The sequence below is a fragment of the Pterocles gutturalis genome, unplaced genomic scaffold (genome assembly GCF_000699245.1).
Source record: "Pterocles gutturalis isolate BGI_N339 unplaced genomic scaffold, ASM69924v1 scaffold1639, whole genome shotgun sequence".
In the NCBI taxonomy this organism is placed as follows: domain Eukaryota; kingdom Metazoa; phylum Chordata; class Aves; order Pterocliformes; family Pteroclidae; genus Pterocles; species Pterocles gutturalis.
In genome coordinates this window covers 1-17,218 of record NW_010130252.1, presented here as the reverse complement: position 1 = coordinate 17,218, position 17,218 = coordinate 1, and the positions used below count along the sequence as shown (strand labels likewise).

The window sequence follows — 17,218 nt, the reverse complement described above, 5'->3', positions numbered from 1 at the left end:
TCAAAGCCTCATCCAGCCTGGCCTTCAACACCTCCAGGGATGGGGCATCCACAACTTCTCTGGGCAACCTGCTCCAGTGTCTCACCACCCTCACAGTGAAAAACTTCTTCCTAATGTCTAGTCTAAATCTACCCTCTTGTAGCTTATACCCACTACCCCTTGTCCTATCACTACCCCCCCGATAAAGAGAGCCTCCCCATCTCTCCTGTAGGCCCCCTTCAGGTACTGGAAGGCTGCTATTAAGTCTCCTCAGAGCCTTCTCTTCTCCAGGCTGAACAACCCCAACTCTTACAGCCTGTCCTCACAGGGGAGGTGCTCCAGCCCTCTGATTAATTTCATGGCTCTCCTCTGGACTCTCTCCAACAGGTCCAGGTCTTTTTTATGTTGAGGGCCCCACATTTGAAATATATCAACCCACGTGCTTTGCTGCATGTTGAAAAAAATATTTTTAATTTATTTCTTTGCATCTCTGACGAATTACTGTTTATTGGTAAGGTCCCTTTAAAATCTGAACCACCCAAATATTATTTAGGACAGGTTAGACCAGCTATTGAGTAGTACCAGCCAGCTGCTGTTGAACAGCAACCACAACCCTTTAAAGTTTATCTGAAATACAACCAAAACAGCAGACCCCTAAAGAAAAAAACCTCAAGGTGGTATCAAAGCATAAAGGAGATATGCAGAAAATGTGGAAACATCCATATGTCAACTGTTACTTTTTGATTTAAAAAAAAGATTAGAACTCCTTAACTCCTTCGCTGGCCAGAAAAGAGCACTGATGGATGACTGCACTTTCTGAAAACACAAAGAGCTAAGCCTACTTCTGTAAAATTACACCTTCCTGGTGACAAGAATAAGTCAAGATGCATTTTCCCCTCCCACAGCCAAGATATGGAAATACTGTACTTCTAGGAGAGGCACACATTTAAACAAAATTATAAAGTAAATGCATAGATGGAAGCAAGGTTACCATAAGTTGATTTCAGAGATAATACACTGATTCATCTTGCAATGCCTAGCTTTTCCAATGACATCTGAGGAAAGATCAGCACAAAAATGCCAACTGGTTTTAATAATGTTGGTTCTTATTTACATCTTCTGCATGACTTCTGAAAAATGCATTGCTTTTACAGATTTTCAGTGTTGTATCATGCACCATTTCTTCCATTTAACTGTAAAATACTAACCTTGTTTTTCTGTATGAGATGAAAGTCTTTTCCATAAATCAGAAGTGCATGTTCAAAGCTTCTGCATTCTTCTTCTGTCCATGCTGTCATCTCTTCTAGACAATTACAAAACTAGCATGATAAACTTGTTTTCACTCACTAACCTTTTACAAAGAATAAAATATTTGTTGCTGATGGATGAATAGCCAAATGCATTCTAAAAAACCCAATAGTTCAGTAATTTAGATCCATGTTCTTTCCTTTACTGTACAGATATCCCACCTGAAATCTAACATTCTTCTTATAAAGACTCATTAAATAGTTTGATTTCCAAAATATTTTGTCCTTGAGGGCAAAGCACATTCAGAAGATTTATTATTTCTTAGTAGGTTTGTAATCAAAAAAACAAGGTTTGATAACATCACCTAGGTCAGAGATAATTTTTATGAATTTTTCTTCTCACATAGGATACAAAGAACAGTAGTTGATGGAAAAGAGTGAAGGAACAACATGCTGTGACAGAGTGAGATGCACTTTGCTTCAGGGATCACTGAGAAGTGGGCCTGGCTGAGATCAGCCCAGCTGTGCAAACCATGAGAATTGTGCTAGGCCGTATCTTCTCAGGAACTACGGAGCCTGGGCCACGTCTTATCAGGAGCTAGCAAGCAGCCTAAGCTGGGAGACTAGACAAAACTAAAACTGCTACAGCTGCACACCTGCATATATACCAAAGGGGAGGTCATTAGCAGTCTGTCACTTTATGCTACAAACAGCTGAGCCCGTTGATCTCTCCTGTACAGCAGCAGGCTGCACAGAGGTGATCTCCCCTAAAGGAGGGAAGGGGAAACCTCTCAAGGTTCCCTTTCAGGGTTGAAACACCCCTTATTCAACACCTGACGCCTGTAACAAGATAAGTGACATTCTACATAAAGTATAAAAGTATACTGTATGCTAGTGACATGTTATGTATATATCAAACTACAGCTTAATTATTAGACGTGTAGTAAGTAGTAGTGCTGAGTGCCACTTAATTATCGATTAACGATTGTTAAATCACTGTTAAAGCACTGTTTAATTACTATTCAATTACTGCTTAATTACAATTCAATTCCTAATCATTGATTAATTATAATTTGATAATTCAATAATTAATAAAACCTTTTAGTTAACCCCATAACAATGACTTTTCTTAATAAGCTCAACCTTGTAAGAGGGAAACTGAAGGATGGTAAGAAACTAATAATCATATGCAAGATGTTGAAGAGGTATTTAGGAGCTGTGTATCAAGTATAAGGAATGTGAAGAACAAGAAATGAGAATGTTCACAGTAACTAGCATCAGGCTATGTTTTAGATCCGTGTCGAGAGGAATGTTGATAACATACTGATGTTTTGGGTTGCTGCTGAGACAATCAAGGATGTTTCTACTTCCCCTGCTTTGCTAGTGTGTGCATGGAACTAGAAGCTAGGAGGGAGCATAGCCAGAGCAGTGGACCCACAATTACTGGTTTAGGGTTCGACCTTAGGTTTAGGATTGAGGCACAAATTGGCCTCATATTCCAATGGCGTATTCTATATCATGCAATGTCATGCCCAGTAAATAGATGAGGGTGGTGCAAAGTTCGTACTCTTGCTTTCTCAGTCGTCTTGCTCTCTTCTGGGATTGCAGTTTCAGGACTCTCTCTGCTCTGGTATCATTACCCAGGAACAGGGTGGGCCTTGGTCAGCAGGTGGTGAGCAGCTGCACTGTGTATTACTCATTTGTATATTACTACTATTACTATAATTGTTATTATATTATTTTCAATGTTACTGTATTTCAGTTACTAAATTGTTCTTATCTCAACCCATTAGTCCTCTTTACCCCTCCAATTCTCTCCCCCATTCCCCAGGGATGGGGGAGGGGGAGCAAGTGAGCAGCAGTGTGGTGTTTTGGTCACTGGCTGGGTTAAAACAAAAGGTTGAACAAAGAAAGCAACAAGAAATGTTACCTCTGTGAACAGACCAAATGCTTATACAAGTGTCAGAGGAAAAAGAAAAACACAGGACAGTAGCGCACAAACTAGAACTCATGATAATTCGGGCCCCTAATCTCCCCAGATCCTGTAAAAACTTGAAAGTTAATCATTCCCCCAGAAGACTGGGATGGAGATATTTGGGAGGACCCCAATGAAGAACTAGTGATGAGAGTGAATTAGATGAACAGGTAGCCCCTATTATTAGAACTGAGATATGTGCTGGACATCAAGGGGGCAAACAGAGAAATACTAAAGACCACTCCATGGGACCCACTTCAACAGGCCAATCTGCATGAAAAATAGAGGTCGAAGCCTGGTGAAAGCAAGACTGAGTCTCTCTGGCATGTCTCCTTAAATGGAGATCGTTATTATGTTAGATGAGAAGGGATTTTGCGGACTAGGAGTGTTCTTAAAACAAGAGACTGGCCCTTAACACTGAACCACACTCTATTACCCACCAAGCAGCATATTGGGCACGAGGCACAGACCCTCAGGATAAAGGGGAGCCCACTGCTATTCCAATAAGATCACTAACGGAACTTTTTGCTGCTGTTACAGAAGCAGCCTACCTTCAGGCTAGGAATGACAGAGGTGCACAAGGTGATTACCCTATCTCTGCCCCTGTAGACCCCAAAGCCCTGAAACCACTAATAAGGGGAGCCCTTGATGTTTTAAACCTGTACATCATTGCAAAAAGGGACGAAATAAACAAAACACAAAGGATAATGCTCAGGAGGGCTAACCCCACTTGCTACCCATCCTGACCTGGGCAGACTTATGCATGACATTGTAAATCATAGTCAAGAAATGGAGTGTGATGAACCAACATCAGCAGTGTGATCCCAAGCTGACGCAGACAGCAGATGGATCTGGCAAGTAATTTAGACTCCTCAGAACACCGAACACTTTCCCTGATCTCATAAACCTTCTGGTGAGGTAGTGAACCCACGGAAAAGACATAATAGCCCATGGAGGAAAACCTCAGTGCTACGTACACGTTGGGTAGCCATACAAGGCTAACTGGCTGTGAGCATACTTAGTCTGATCCAGGCTTTGAAAAACAAGGGATATTAGGGAATTTGGAACAAAACAAACAACCACCTGCTCCTAAATAACCCACAAATAACCCTTTCAGACTTCTTCAGGAGGAACTGCAATCTTTTTTTTTTTTTTAAGATAAAACTTGCAGTTTCTAAATGTGAATTTTACAAACAAAATCAAAAAAATCACTAAAAAGAGTAAGACTTTTAAAACAAAATATCTCAAACTATTTCAATAGGTCAGTTTTGTCCCAGTTGTTGTTGCTTTTCCATCTTGATTATGGCTTTAGGTCTACATATAATTAAGAAGGGATATTTTCAGGCATCTCACACTCATAATGGTGATCCAAACGTTTCCGTTCAGCTGATACTTAAAGTCAATGTGGGGGGGGAAAAAACACATTTTGAAATATTTTTGAAAGCAGACACTGGAACCAAGACTTTTCTGCTCACAGATGAAGGTGATAATCATTCCACTAAAGGCCATTTTCTTTCTTTCTTTCTCACCCCATTAATTTTGCACTCCTTACTACAGAGTTCTCAAGCTTCAAAGACCAAAAACATCCCCATGTAAAGTCTCACTGTTAAGAAATCATCCTGGGAGGGGTGGATTGTTAATTCTCACCTTGAGAATAGCAGTTAACTTCAGTGGGTAGAGTAGATCATAGCATAATGGTTACTCTGAGAGACAAGACACTATCAGTATTATCGTCCTTTATCACTTTTAAGGAGAGTATCCATCTGATTTGAGGCAGTGTGCGGAATGTGAGTACCAGTCCTTAGGATTGACTTCTGGGCTCTGAATGGGTAGAGGTATTTTTCAATCCCAAAACAGGAATCTAAATCCTAGAGAGGTATGGGATACAAACCTGCAACTGATACTTCCTTGTTGTTTAGGTGTATGCAATCTCTTCTTGTAGGAGGCTTTCTGAAGCACGGCTCGGACAGTCCTTATTTGTTCCCTTCAGCTTTACCTTAGACACTTAGCTTTCACAGCACCTAACTTGAAAACACTCAAATTTGCTTTGGATCCGGTTCTGAGTACGGAATATCTGACAGAGCATCAATTATACGAGGGCTTATACTCCATTTCTGCTTTACACAACACATATGTTAAAATAAGGGACAAAGAACTGTGTTTGCTAATTGGTAAACTCTGACTTTCATTTAAGGGAGTAATAAAATTAGGGACAAACAATATAGAAGCTTGTTTTCCAATATAAACTCAAGGAAAGCTCTCCATGCTCTACAAAAGACCTACAGAACTATACAGTAGAACCACTTTAGGGTTGGCATAGCACCATGTTAGCACAGTGACAAAGAGAGTGGGGCTTCTTTATATAGCCAGCTACATTCTTCTAATTCTGGTATAAATGTCATCAGATCATATCACGATCTAATCCACTGTACTGTGGGTGAGAACAGCCTTACGAAAGCAAAATCACCACTCTCCCCATCACTCTCCTCAGTCTGTGCCATTCTTACAACAGCAACGGAGGAAAGAAGGGACGGTGAAAAGCTGATCCTATAACCTTCATACATGTTGCAAACTTACCTAGCAAGAATTTCCAAATGGTCAATGGTCAGATTATACCTAATCTGTGCTAAAGACATCATGGAAAGAGATGTACTCATCTATCTGATTCTTACTCTGGGCTTTTTGACACAACTTTTTTTCTTTTTTTTCAAACACACATTTCCAAAAAAGCAGGTATTCTCCCTTACCCTGAGATGCCTTTCCGTTTGAGCAGTATCTCTCAATTGCTTCTTTAACATTATGGCTACTCTTGAGAAGTTCATACAGTGCCTATGAAACAGAAAAAGGTAGAAGGAGTCAAAGTTTGCAAATATCCAATCTAGACTTCTAAAACTAGCCTTTTAGTGAGCATATCTAATGTAAAATAAAAGGATTTATCTTTATACATGATGAAAATTAAAAAAAAAAACCACCAAAAGCAAAATAATCCAAAAGTTGCTGCAAGGCTTAATTAAGAAAAATGTAAAGCATTAGATACAATTATCAAAAAAGCTGGATTTGTCAACAGCATGGCAATCAGAAACATCAGATCACAACACTGCCAACATTCAAATGCCCGTAATTTTAAGCATGTGCTTAAAATTGCAAATAAGATCCTGACCCCAACAACAGCTAATAAAAAAAAAAAAAATTAGTATTGCTGCCTTTATAATGTAAGGCAGAGAAAGAGAACACCTCTTAATTACAAAGCAAAGTGTCACAAATGGAACAGGATATCAAACATACTTGTTCATTGTCCCTTGTATGTAGTCCTTCAGGAATTCTGCCAATCATTTTTTCATTTCCTGTTCTTAAGGAGGTTTCAAAAAGGTATTCTTTAACTTTACTTTCCGAGATCACATCAGGTTTCCAAAGTAAATGGTCTTCATTTTCATAGGCTGTTAAAACAAAAACCCATTTACAGCAGGTGTGACATTTTTAAGGTTGTAACATTAAAAGCTATTTCACGAAGAACAGGAACACAGAACTAATCAAATTAAACACCATTGTGCCACTTTTAAATTGCAGCTCACTTTTCCCCCAAAAGTTTCACTTAAGAGACAGACTCTGCAGTGTGACATGGTAAAGAGATTCAAGTTCCCTGAGGATGAGGTAAGGGGCTGTATCCAAGATGAAGAGTCTTTACAGAGGAGCAGCTTGTTTACAGCTAGATGATTCAAGTCAAATTATGCATATGTGTTCATCATCTTCACATACACAAACTAGCAAAACCATTCACAGTTTTATTCATCTGTTTTCAAAAAATAAACTACTGTTTACAGTAAAAGACTGCAGGATATTACTTTAGTATTTCAAATATTACATGCCAAAACAACAACAAAAAAAAGAGGATGTGGCTAAATGGTCATTTTCAACTAAATTTTGCCAAAAAATACTTAACAGAATGGAAACCTAGGTCTCAATGTGGTAATCTGTTTTTTAATTCACTAACAACTGAATGCTGTTAAGAACTTGTATGCTGCATACTTTTCAAGCAATCAGGATGCATAGTCCTCCTTCATAGTACACTAAAATCAGGTATGCATCTCTTAAGTAGCTCATTTGAAATACAATATGTAGGAAATACCCAAGAGTTGCCCTGAACCTTTGTCAGTCTGTGTACATTTCAATTCTACATTAAACTACAAATACTTTACTCAGTCAATAGCTGTGATTAACACGGCACATAATGTTTCATGTACTCTCTTCGGCAATACAAAATTAGAGAGTTATTAAATTCAAACACACAAACATAATGGCTGTTACAAGGTGAGGAATAAAATTACAAATCTGAAAGTTCTGTTATGGCTTAAGAAAATGGAAAGCTTTCAAACAGACACGTTACAAGTGTAAGGTTTACAGAAGATAAGAACTGCCTTCTGGCACAATTCTCATAGCTAGGACTACATAGCAGAATTATAAGCCCTGCTTTGCCACCACAAGCTCTTCAGGGAGCACAGAAGAGGTTTTCACAGAATCCTCCACCCCTACAGCCAGGTCGAACATCTTTGAGCACTGCTGATGCTCAGCTTCAACCTCCTTTATCAACCAAGTCAAGCCAGCACTTCTTGCTTGAGTCCATGACTGATAATCTCAAGAGGAGCTCCCCGGGCTCTCCTGTCTACCTCTTTGCTCTTGGCCATGCCAGCAGACAAGACTCTCACTGGTTCTCTCTAGCACCAGCTCATGACAGAGAAAGTTGTCAGATTAACACCCTCCTGGTCATCGTCTGGTTATTGGCCCTTCTCTATTTCTTGGCTGAGAAGATGTGTAAACAGAAAAGGACTATCCAGACAAATACAGTTCTTTCTCCTTCACTTCTTGCTACCCATAAGCATCACACTTGAATCTTAGAAAAGAGTAGAATTCCCTAAGTCTCCTAAGCAACACAAGAGATGTTCGCTTGCTGATGCTTCCAGCTCCATCCATACCAAACACTCTTCTTCTCTATTGCACAGAATCATTCTTCAAAAAAGCAGTTGGTAATGGTGCAAAGACTTGATATACTTCACTAGAATAACATTCCCAGGAAATGTTACAGTTTGAACACAAGGAACTCACAGAATATTGAACATTTACAGAAAACACCAGAATGCCCTTCATTTATTAACATATCCCCCAAGCTGGTCCTTAAATTCACAGCTGTTCCACCTGTGAGCAAATTTCTTTAATTTGAAAGAAAAGCTTTTTGAATTCCACAGCTACATGTGCTACACTTTTCTCATAGTGAAGGTTTCTAAAGATGCCAAATAAAACTCTATTAAATAAGTTCTTGTTTCTACTCTAGCACAACTGCAGTTTTTAGCCTAAATTTACACTGGAATAACTTCCTACTTAAAACATCATATTTTTTAAAAGACAGTGTATCTAGATCTACACCTACTCATGCCACTGAAATTTAAAGTAGTTTATTGCTTTGTTTTCCACATCCATTCTGTAATTCACATTATTGTGCTTGTCAAAAAACAAGCAAAGAAAAATACTGTTTTTAAGATCTTCAGTGTGAGCTAAGTTATATGCTCACAGTCCACTTACGATACTCTGATGAAAATACTTCCTTCTTGACCCAACTTGTTGCCTCCTAATATTAAGATACTTCAGAATTAACACTGTAATCCAGCTTCTGATGTTTTCTCAGAATGTCCTCTCAAAGTTGAAGAATCACATTTATGAGATATAATTACGTAGTTGTGTTACTTCTGTTTTCTAACGCCTTTTATTTTAAGGTCTCTAAGACTTTTGCTAAGCCATTGAATTTACCTTGTAAACTTAAACATCATTTTGCCATCAACTGTTATGTATAAATACAAAATAAAAAGTAAAACAGTCAGAAGAACTTACCCTTTTCATCATCAATATATCTACCAAGGTAAGGTGGAATTTCAGCCTGGTACTGTGAACCAACCATTATTTCCTAAAGATGTAACAAAAATGAAAAGAGAAAGGTATTAACTTAGTATTTTGTGTATGGAAACATTAAAAATGCCATTAACCCGGCATATGGCAGAGAATTCCAGAATTAAAGTACTATTATAGATAGGTACTACAAATCTTAATGCATTTTTCTTAACAGTAAAGATTTTTTAAACTTTTTAAAAGATATAATCATTACCTTTCTCAAATCTTCAGATGAATTACCATTGTCTGCCTCTACTTCTTCACCATCTGATTCCTTATCGCCATCACACGTAGTGTTTGCTTCAGACACAAAAAAGTTGGTTTAGCTACGAAGATTTTTCAGTTCAAACACAGAACTACAGGATAGCCTTTACTTCTGAAAGGAGCATCTGCTTTTATTCTGGGAGACACTAGCATGAGCCTGTTGATCTGTATTTTTATCAGAAGTCTGTTGATCTACATCTGTATCAAACTAGCACGAAGTCAGAAAGCACTGGTACTTGTGTGCTGCAGAACGGAAACATTTATCAACACTGCAACTGAAACAATCTACTATATTTCTAACAGTCAAAAGGAAATGAGATCATTTTTCCTCATCAATTTGCTCCAACAAAGACTTTTACCTTACAGAAAAGGTATGAGAAAAACAGAAACCTTCCAGGTCTATAACTTAGCCTCAGGTTAATCACAAAGAAAGTAAAGTTGAAGGCATGTCACTATCACCTACTAAAACCTTTCTCCAGAAGTTTCAATGGGCATTCAAAACATTCCTTTAAACAAGGCTGCCTCAACATGGAGTGAAAATACAGGAGAGATATACAAAATGGAATAAGCACAAGACAGCAAAGACTGCTTATCCCTCTTTAATATATTTTTTTTCACTTAGGAAGAAATACCGCAAAGCACTCAAGAAATTTAAATACAGTACTCCATGTAAGAACTGATATTTTAGAATCTGGAACACTGTGGTACTGGGTTCTGAAGTAATTCTATTTTTATAGCTGTATAATCCCTGGCAGAATGGAATCTACAGTTCTGATATGATTAAAGCTATTTTATATCCTCAGACTTCAGAAACTACATGCTCATAAATAGGGTTGCAATTTTAGTTTCATCACAACTAACAGAATTGTCAAGATCAGAGACAATATCCAAGACTGTATGGACTTTATAATTACTAGAATCACCAGTCTATCTCTTTTTTTGCTTTTAGAAGTAGCAAGCAAGAAGCTAACCTGAATGCACAAAATAACAATATGCCTGGATAATCATAGACAATTATTATTTCCAATTAATGCAAATCTAATAAAATAGCCAATATTATGTATTATTCATATTTATCTTAAAACTTAATGTTATATTAACATTTGAGAAATCAAAAAAAAAAAAGACAAAACTGCAGAGAACTGCCAACTCTCTCCCTGGAAAGGTGGATATTAGATTTTAAAATGTCCAGCCAAAAGTCCTAATAGAGAAAGTAACATTCTGACAAAAAACCGTGATAGCTGAGAACAAAGATGACAGTTTCTTAATACTCAGTAAGATGAGGGGCTAATAATTTTTTCTATAAAGCTGCCACACTTTCAGTGTCATATTCATTAACAGTTCACAAGCAACATTTAAGTGCCGACAAGTTTGGGCTTTGCTTAACTGAAAAAAGGGCACTATAATTCTTAAGGTTTTTGTATCTCTCTTTCAATACAAATGTCTCATATTTATTACACAATCAGAAGCATGCAAAGGGATGCAATTGCTGATGACTGAGGCAGCAGATCCCTTTTATCATCTCCTTTCTCCAGAGGAATGAAATCCCCCAGGAATAGCTAAAGATACTTGCCAAGTTAAAACTGATAAAAATCCTCCACGTTGCTCTAAGTCTAGCACACCAGTGAACAAATGAGCTGCAACAGGGAATGAGGAATATCTCCTCCAGGTTGGATAAATGAACCACTGGTTCTCAGATCTTTCCCAAAATAGCTCCATGGGTAACGAAATTTTGGTGGTCATGGGTTTCTAGGTCCCATCCCATACAAAACCACTTTGGCTCACCCCATGAAGTCCTATGAAAAAGTGTCGAATGTGTGAAAGGAAATAATGACAAAGAAACCTCACCCCAGTTCACATCCACAGGCTGCATGGAAGAGTCACTGGCTTAAAAGAAGTAGCAAAAAATTTAGTGGAGAAACACTAATTTAAAATAATGGGTTATATATTCATGTAATTCAGTAATGTACTGAAAATAATGAAGGATGCTCGAAGGATGCTCCTCAATACCCCATTAACTATTAATTATGAAGTTACTGTATTTGTAGAGAAACTAATTCTACTTGTGCTTTTGAGCACAGTACCAAATATAAGTCTTTTTGGTAAACAGTAATACCAACCAAAGACAACATTCATGTACAACATTCTGCAAAGCACTGTTTCTCAATTCCTGGTAAAGTCAGCACTACTCTGCAATTTTGGTATTTCAAGCTAGCAAGCTATACATAATGCTAACACTTCTTGAATACTATTATAAAATTAGGTTTCTTACATCTTAATGGCCGAGGAAAGAAGTCAGTAGCCTCATGTGAAGTGACTGATGGTGTCAAGTCATCAGCAGAGGACTGTGTTTCTTCATCATCACCCGACAAGAGGTCTTTAGCAATTTCTTCCTGCATTATTAAAATAAAAAAAAACCTCAGACTGATTATTAAGTATAGATTGGTGAGCATTTAGATCCAGCAAATTGTAAGTCTCATTAATTAAAATTAATTTACTTTACCGTAAGTCAATTTAGCAGACCATACTCCCTTAATTAAAAAGCTAGTTTGCTCCTCCTTAATCTAAGAACAAATACAACAATTCATTTCAGAGTTGAAGATAGGGGTTCATTTGCCTTTGCCCTCTATTAAAATAAATGCATGAGAAGTAACTTAGATGTTTCTCTAACTGCTTCCAATGAAAAATGCTAATGGAAACTGCCTCAAATCTTTAGAATTCTGTCATTCTTTGCAACACAGATATACTGCAGCTTTAAAAGGCTGTTACCCCTTAGACCCTGCGAAAAGAAAATAAGACAGCCACACACTTTTGTAGACTTTTGCTGAGAGGACAGTTACAGATAATAGACAACCTGTTATCATCCCAAAACACAAAAAAAAATGACATTGCTGTAGGTTAAAAAAAAAAAGAAAGAAAAAGCACACTTGCTCCACTAGCAGACATGTTTGAACCCCTCTGTATAGAGGTTAGGAAGGGAAAGAACTGTATTAGACAACAAGCCAACTACATTTTTGTTGCCTCAACACAATCGTGAATCCTAATGAGAATCAGATGTGCAGAGCCATCATTATACCCTACTTTCTGTGGAGTTTACCATTACATCATACTTACAGAAAGTTAAAAAAAAAAACCAAACCCACATCTACTTACTACCTACATACTTTATAATCCAAACTACTAGCTGCATATGCTTTATAGCCAAAAATCAGACTAAAATCTCTGAATTCAAAGTTAGCTCGCAAACCACAAAACCTGAAGTTTCAGGTTTTTACATCAGCAAAACACATATAGTCACTGCATATAAAACAACTCTCACTCTCCAAAAATGAGATCTTTCCAAATGACAACGCATTTAAAAGCAACATTCCAAAGCATTCAGGAGTGGGTTTTTTGAAGTCATCCACAAACTTTTTGACACTTGACATGCGTGCGGGAAGCCAGAATTATTATTTCTGGAAGCTGCATACATTATCGAAAAAATCCCACTTCTATTAAAAAAACCCCACATATCTAAATTTCTTCTGATGTGTTTTAGAAGAACTGTTTAACTACCCATTTCTCATTTGTAGTCATACAGTGCCACTAAAGTTGCTATGCTATATATGTGTGATAATTATCATTAGAATCAGATCCTCAATATCCTTGAAAATGAGTGACTACAGAGTAATATCATATATTGAAATTGACAAATATTTGTATTTTGTAACATCAAGAGATAGTTAAACATAATTTAAAGGTCACCAGGATTTCTACTTTTAAACCGTAATAGAGGGGAGAACGGTTCTCACTTACTTTATCTAAAGTCATATCTGGAAGTTCATCTGCAAGTTCACTTGGGGAGCTATCAGCACTGGAGCCTGCCATAACTGGAATCGTGGGTTCATACCCATAGAATGCCAGTAAATCCTCCAATGGCATGTTTCCTTCCTAATACAAGAGGATTTACAAACACTTCAATATATTGCCAAATACTTGTAAACAGTTCAGGCCTAAAAGGATAAGACATATTTTGAAAAACAAAAGTAAAAATCAAACCAAGGAAAACTTAACTGGAAGCAGGAATCTTGATTAGACTTTAAATATTTTCAGGCACAGGACTGAAATAATTCATAACCATGTCTCTTGGCATATAGTAGAGTCACATCAAGGTACTGAAGAAAACTGTTTGCTGGATGAAACTGAAGAGTAATTATTAAAAATATGCTCCTTATCCGATTCATACTGTAGAGCACAATTTGCCTATATTTCTACAACACATATCCTAGAAACACTAACAACCTCCCTACAGGAGAAGAAAAAGTTTTTACTGCGGAAAAACCTGAAGACTTTAGTCTTCAAGACATAGTTACACCTCCAAGTGTGCAAAAACCCACAAAAGTAAACCAATACATCAGCTTTTAAGCCCTCCCTTCCATCTCCTGAACAATACACTTTATAATGACCATTGGAAGGGTAATAGGAGAAAGACATCTACAATACAGAAGGCAAAAATCAAGAGAAAGGCCTGATTTATAACTTCTTTCTTTTCGACAGCTTTTCATCAAGTGATTTTGATAAGTACCATTGTACTAGCATCCTAATACAATTAATAAAACAGTGGAGATTTTTTTTAGTTACCTGAATCAATCCACCAAAATATTAAAAATATTTTCCAATATTTGTACCTTTAAAAGTTGTTATTACCTTTAAAAATTTCTTGTTGAACTCATACACTGATTACATTACTTGTTTTCTTTAGTCAGCTAAGGTCTTAGTCCTGTAAAGACTTTTCACAATGGGTAAACGTAAACTCATGTCCAAGTCTTTCCAGGATCGGGACCTAAAGCAACAGAGTGTTTAAGATGAGTGGCTCTCAGTTCTTCTTCCTTCTATTACAGAAGCAAAAAGATCATTTTGTGGAGGAACAACTCCATTTTAACCATCAGACTTAGCAAGCTGCTTTGCTACCACAACTGCAAGTTCATAATCAGCAAAAATGTAATTGCAAAGGTAGCGGGACAAAAAAACCAAAACAAACAATCAAGAGCTGTCAACTCCACACTTACAAAATCTGTTTTTACGTAGACTACAAAAACACAGCTTCATATTTGATGCGAAAAACTACACTTTCCTGGAACTCTGTTGACCGAAGCTGCATTTACGCCAAGTAGTGTTAAGTGGATCACCGAATAGTAATGGAAGCAGCATTAATTTGTGGGTGTTCAGCATTCAGCAGCCTTTTAAAACAGGTGATGCACTGCCACAGATGAACAAGAGGTGTAAACAGGAAAAACACGTAATTAAAGAGTGTAGAATGGAATAGGAAAAGCCAAGGAGCCTGCTGGTCATTTTGTACACCTACCAAATGCCTCAGTGATGAAACTGAGACATAGAACTACCGTTTATGTAGCACATGAATGTGATCCATCATGCCTAAAAGGGAACTGTTTGTCTGCCTACTGGAAAAGCAAAACCTGACCAACAGAATGAAATACAGCTAGCTGCCACTTCATAGTATGGAAAATGTAGAGTTTCAACTTATATCCAACTTACAAAACTTAGAAATTATAAACAATATTAGATGATCAGACTCTCAAATCTGCTTCAGTGATTCCTCTACCAAAGTGAAAGGACTACTAAATGAAAAAGAATGTGAAGTTAACATTATGCTAATATCTTTGAGAAGCTAGGTCCAGCCTTTTTGTGAGGAGGCACTGCTTTATCGTACCCAAACCTGATCATCTTATTTTAAACAAATGGAAACACATGTTGCAGGAAACTGAGTTATACAATACAAACTGAAGAACAGGTTGAGTGTTCTCTTCACTAGAAAAGTTACATGTATGGACATTTACAAGAGAGCAAGTCACTCTTACCTTTTCTAAATCTTCAATTTCAGAGCTGAAATTTTTGCTTTCTTCCATCATTTCCTCTTCTTCAAGAGTTCGCTCATCATCATAATCATGTACCAGCATTTCAGCAGATGGGTCAAAGTCATGATCCTCAGACGATAAAGAGCCAACTATCAAAAAAACCTAATTTGAGTCATTCTTTTTCTATACCACCATATGAAATTACATCACATGCACACAAAAAATGTTCGCATTAACTCTTTTACATAAAGGGTCAAAACTCTCAATGGAATAACTAGAACATATTCCCAACTACTTGACAAATTCAGTTGTTATAGCTGGCCTTTCCTTTACATATTTTTAAGAAATACACGCAGTTTTCTCTCTTGTAGTATAGAGCACTTGCGAGAAGCACATAGACTATCACAACAAAGTCTCAGAAAGCACAATCCCAAATTAATATTATACTGAATAAAAGATTGTTCAAAACATCCTTGAAATCATCATTAAGGTACAAAGCACATATGTCACAAGGTTTCAGATGCTGCAAGACTGATTTATACAGTAACTAGCATAGCTTTTCACTGGTAACTCATAGCTAACTTAAGCTATGAATAAGCTTCCCACTAACAGCAAAATAAACAGTGAGACTTACTTCAGATTAGTTTAGCCTCACAGATGGATCTTTCATTAAAACTAATTTTTAGCACTTGATCAGAAAGGAAGAATAAACATAGCAGAGTTGCAAGAAATATTGAGGAAAATATACTGGAAATAGCAAAATGCTTCCGATAGATCATGTTAATTAACAAGCCATTTGACAGCTCAGTGGTCCAACAGACACTTTTTCATTACTCAAAAGGATACTCATAAGTGATCAAAAAGTTCTGTAATTAAGTGGATTTTGTCAACTGTTAGAAAGGTTATCAATAGATTCAACAAGTTTTAAAGATGCAAATATTCCGTAAGGTCAGCATTCCACAATGCAAATCACTGAACTACAGGGTTGTTTTGTTCACGTTCACTTTTGCACAGAACTTTCAGCACAGCTGAAAACACCACTCCAACTAAAATAATGACATTATGTATTGAATTTTCTTGCTGTTGGCCATCACATCTCCATCCAGTTTTAAAGAAGTGTCAACTGCCTTAATCTAATACATATTTACATACATATGTGCTCAAGATTGTTGCTTCTAATCACTGTTCTAACTCATTTTATGTCTTTAGTAACTGAACTGGAAGTTCTATTCCACTCACAGACTTTAGATAAAAAAGTCCCACTTCTTCAGTAGCTCTGAATGCTCAATGTCCCATTTAAAATACATAAAAACATATTAAAAATACAACCTCAATAAATGTCATGAGTAGTCAGAAAAGATGACAAATAGCCAGTACAGAAAGCAATTACAAAGAAGAGGTAAATACATTCCCCAAAAGTAGTAGCCCTGCTGATGTTAACTGTGCTTGCTTGTGAAAATTATTCCAGTAAAATCCTTAAAAAAATTTATAATTTTAAAAATTCTCTGTTATTACCGAGAAGTAAAAAAATTACACAGGCCTGTAGTTATCAGCAACAAGAGAAACAGTCTCTTTCCAGGCTACAGGGCTTTACTGAGATGCTGACTTAAAAGTGCCACAAAACTTTGATTTCATTTTGGGTTCCGAGCAGCCAATTACTAACTGCAACTAGAATTAAGAGGACTCCACAGCGCCCATCTCCTTATCTTAAAAATCTGGCAGGCAGTTAATTGGGTGCACACGAAGCATTAGGAAAGCTAAGAGGGGATAGATTTGGGAAGAAGCAGGAAGGAGAGAATGACTTGTGCGGGCGGCAGGCCGAGTGCGGGAGCAGGAGGTGGGTGAGGACGAACCTGGGCTCGAACTCCCAAAAGATGCCTGCGGAGAGAAGAGAGCGAGGTGAGAGCGGGCTTCCCCCGGTCCGGCGGCAGGCGGGGGTCTTCATTTCGTTCTTCCCCTCT

The 17,218-nt window shown here is 37.4% G+C and overlaps 1 protein-coding gene across 2 annotated transcripts in view; it reads right to left on the bottom strand.

Annotated features, from left to right (window-relative positions):
* MIER3 (mesoderm induction early response 1, family member 3) overlaps positions 1-17,134 on the bottom strand; it is a 20,590-nt gene extending 3,456 nt beyond the window's left edge. Inside the window, exons 1-9 of one of the 2 annotated variants that reach the window (XM_010080140.1) lie at positions 17,111-17,134; positions 15,261-15,406; positions 13,198-13,332; positions 11,675-11,795; positions 9,353-9,438; positions 9,082-9,154; positions 6,487-6,638; positions 5,949-6,030; positions 1,188-1,282 (exon numbers count right to left, since the gene is read on the bottom strand). In XM_010080140.1, the coding sequence (XP_010078442.1) occupies positions 1,188-1,282; positions 5,949-6,030; positions 6,487-6,638; positions 9,082-9,154; positions 9,353-9,438; positions 11,675-11,795; positions 13,198-13,332; positions 15,261-15,359 (843 nt within the window). In that variant the 5' untranslated portion in view covers positions 15,360-15,406; positions 17,111-17,134. The remainder of the gene's footprint in view (positions 1-1,187; positions 1,283-5,948; positions 6,031-6,486; positions 6,639-9,081; positions 9,155-9,352; positions 9,439-11,674; positions 11,796-13,197; positions 13,333-15,260; positions 15,407-17,110) is intronic. The other variant, XM_010080141.1, reaches the window with a different exon arrangement.
* Positions 17,135-17,218: the final 84 nt, after the last annotated feature.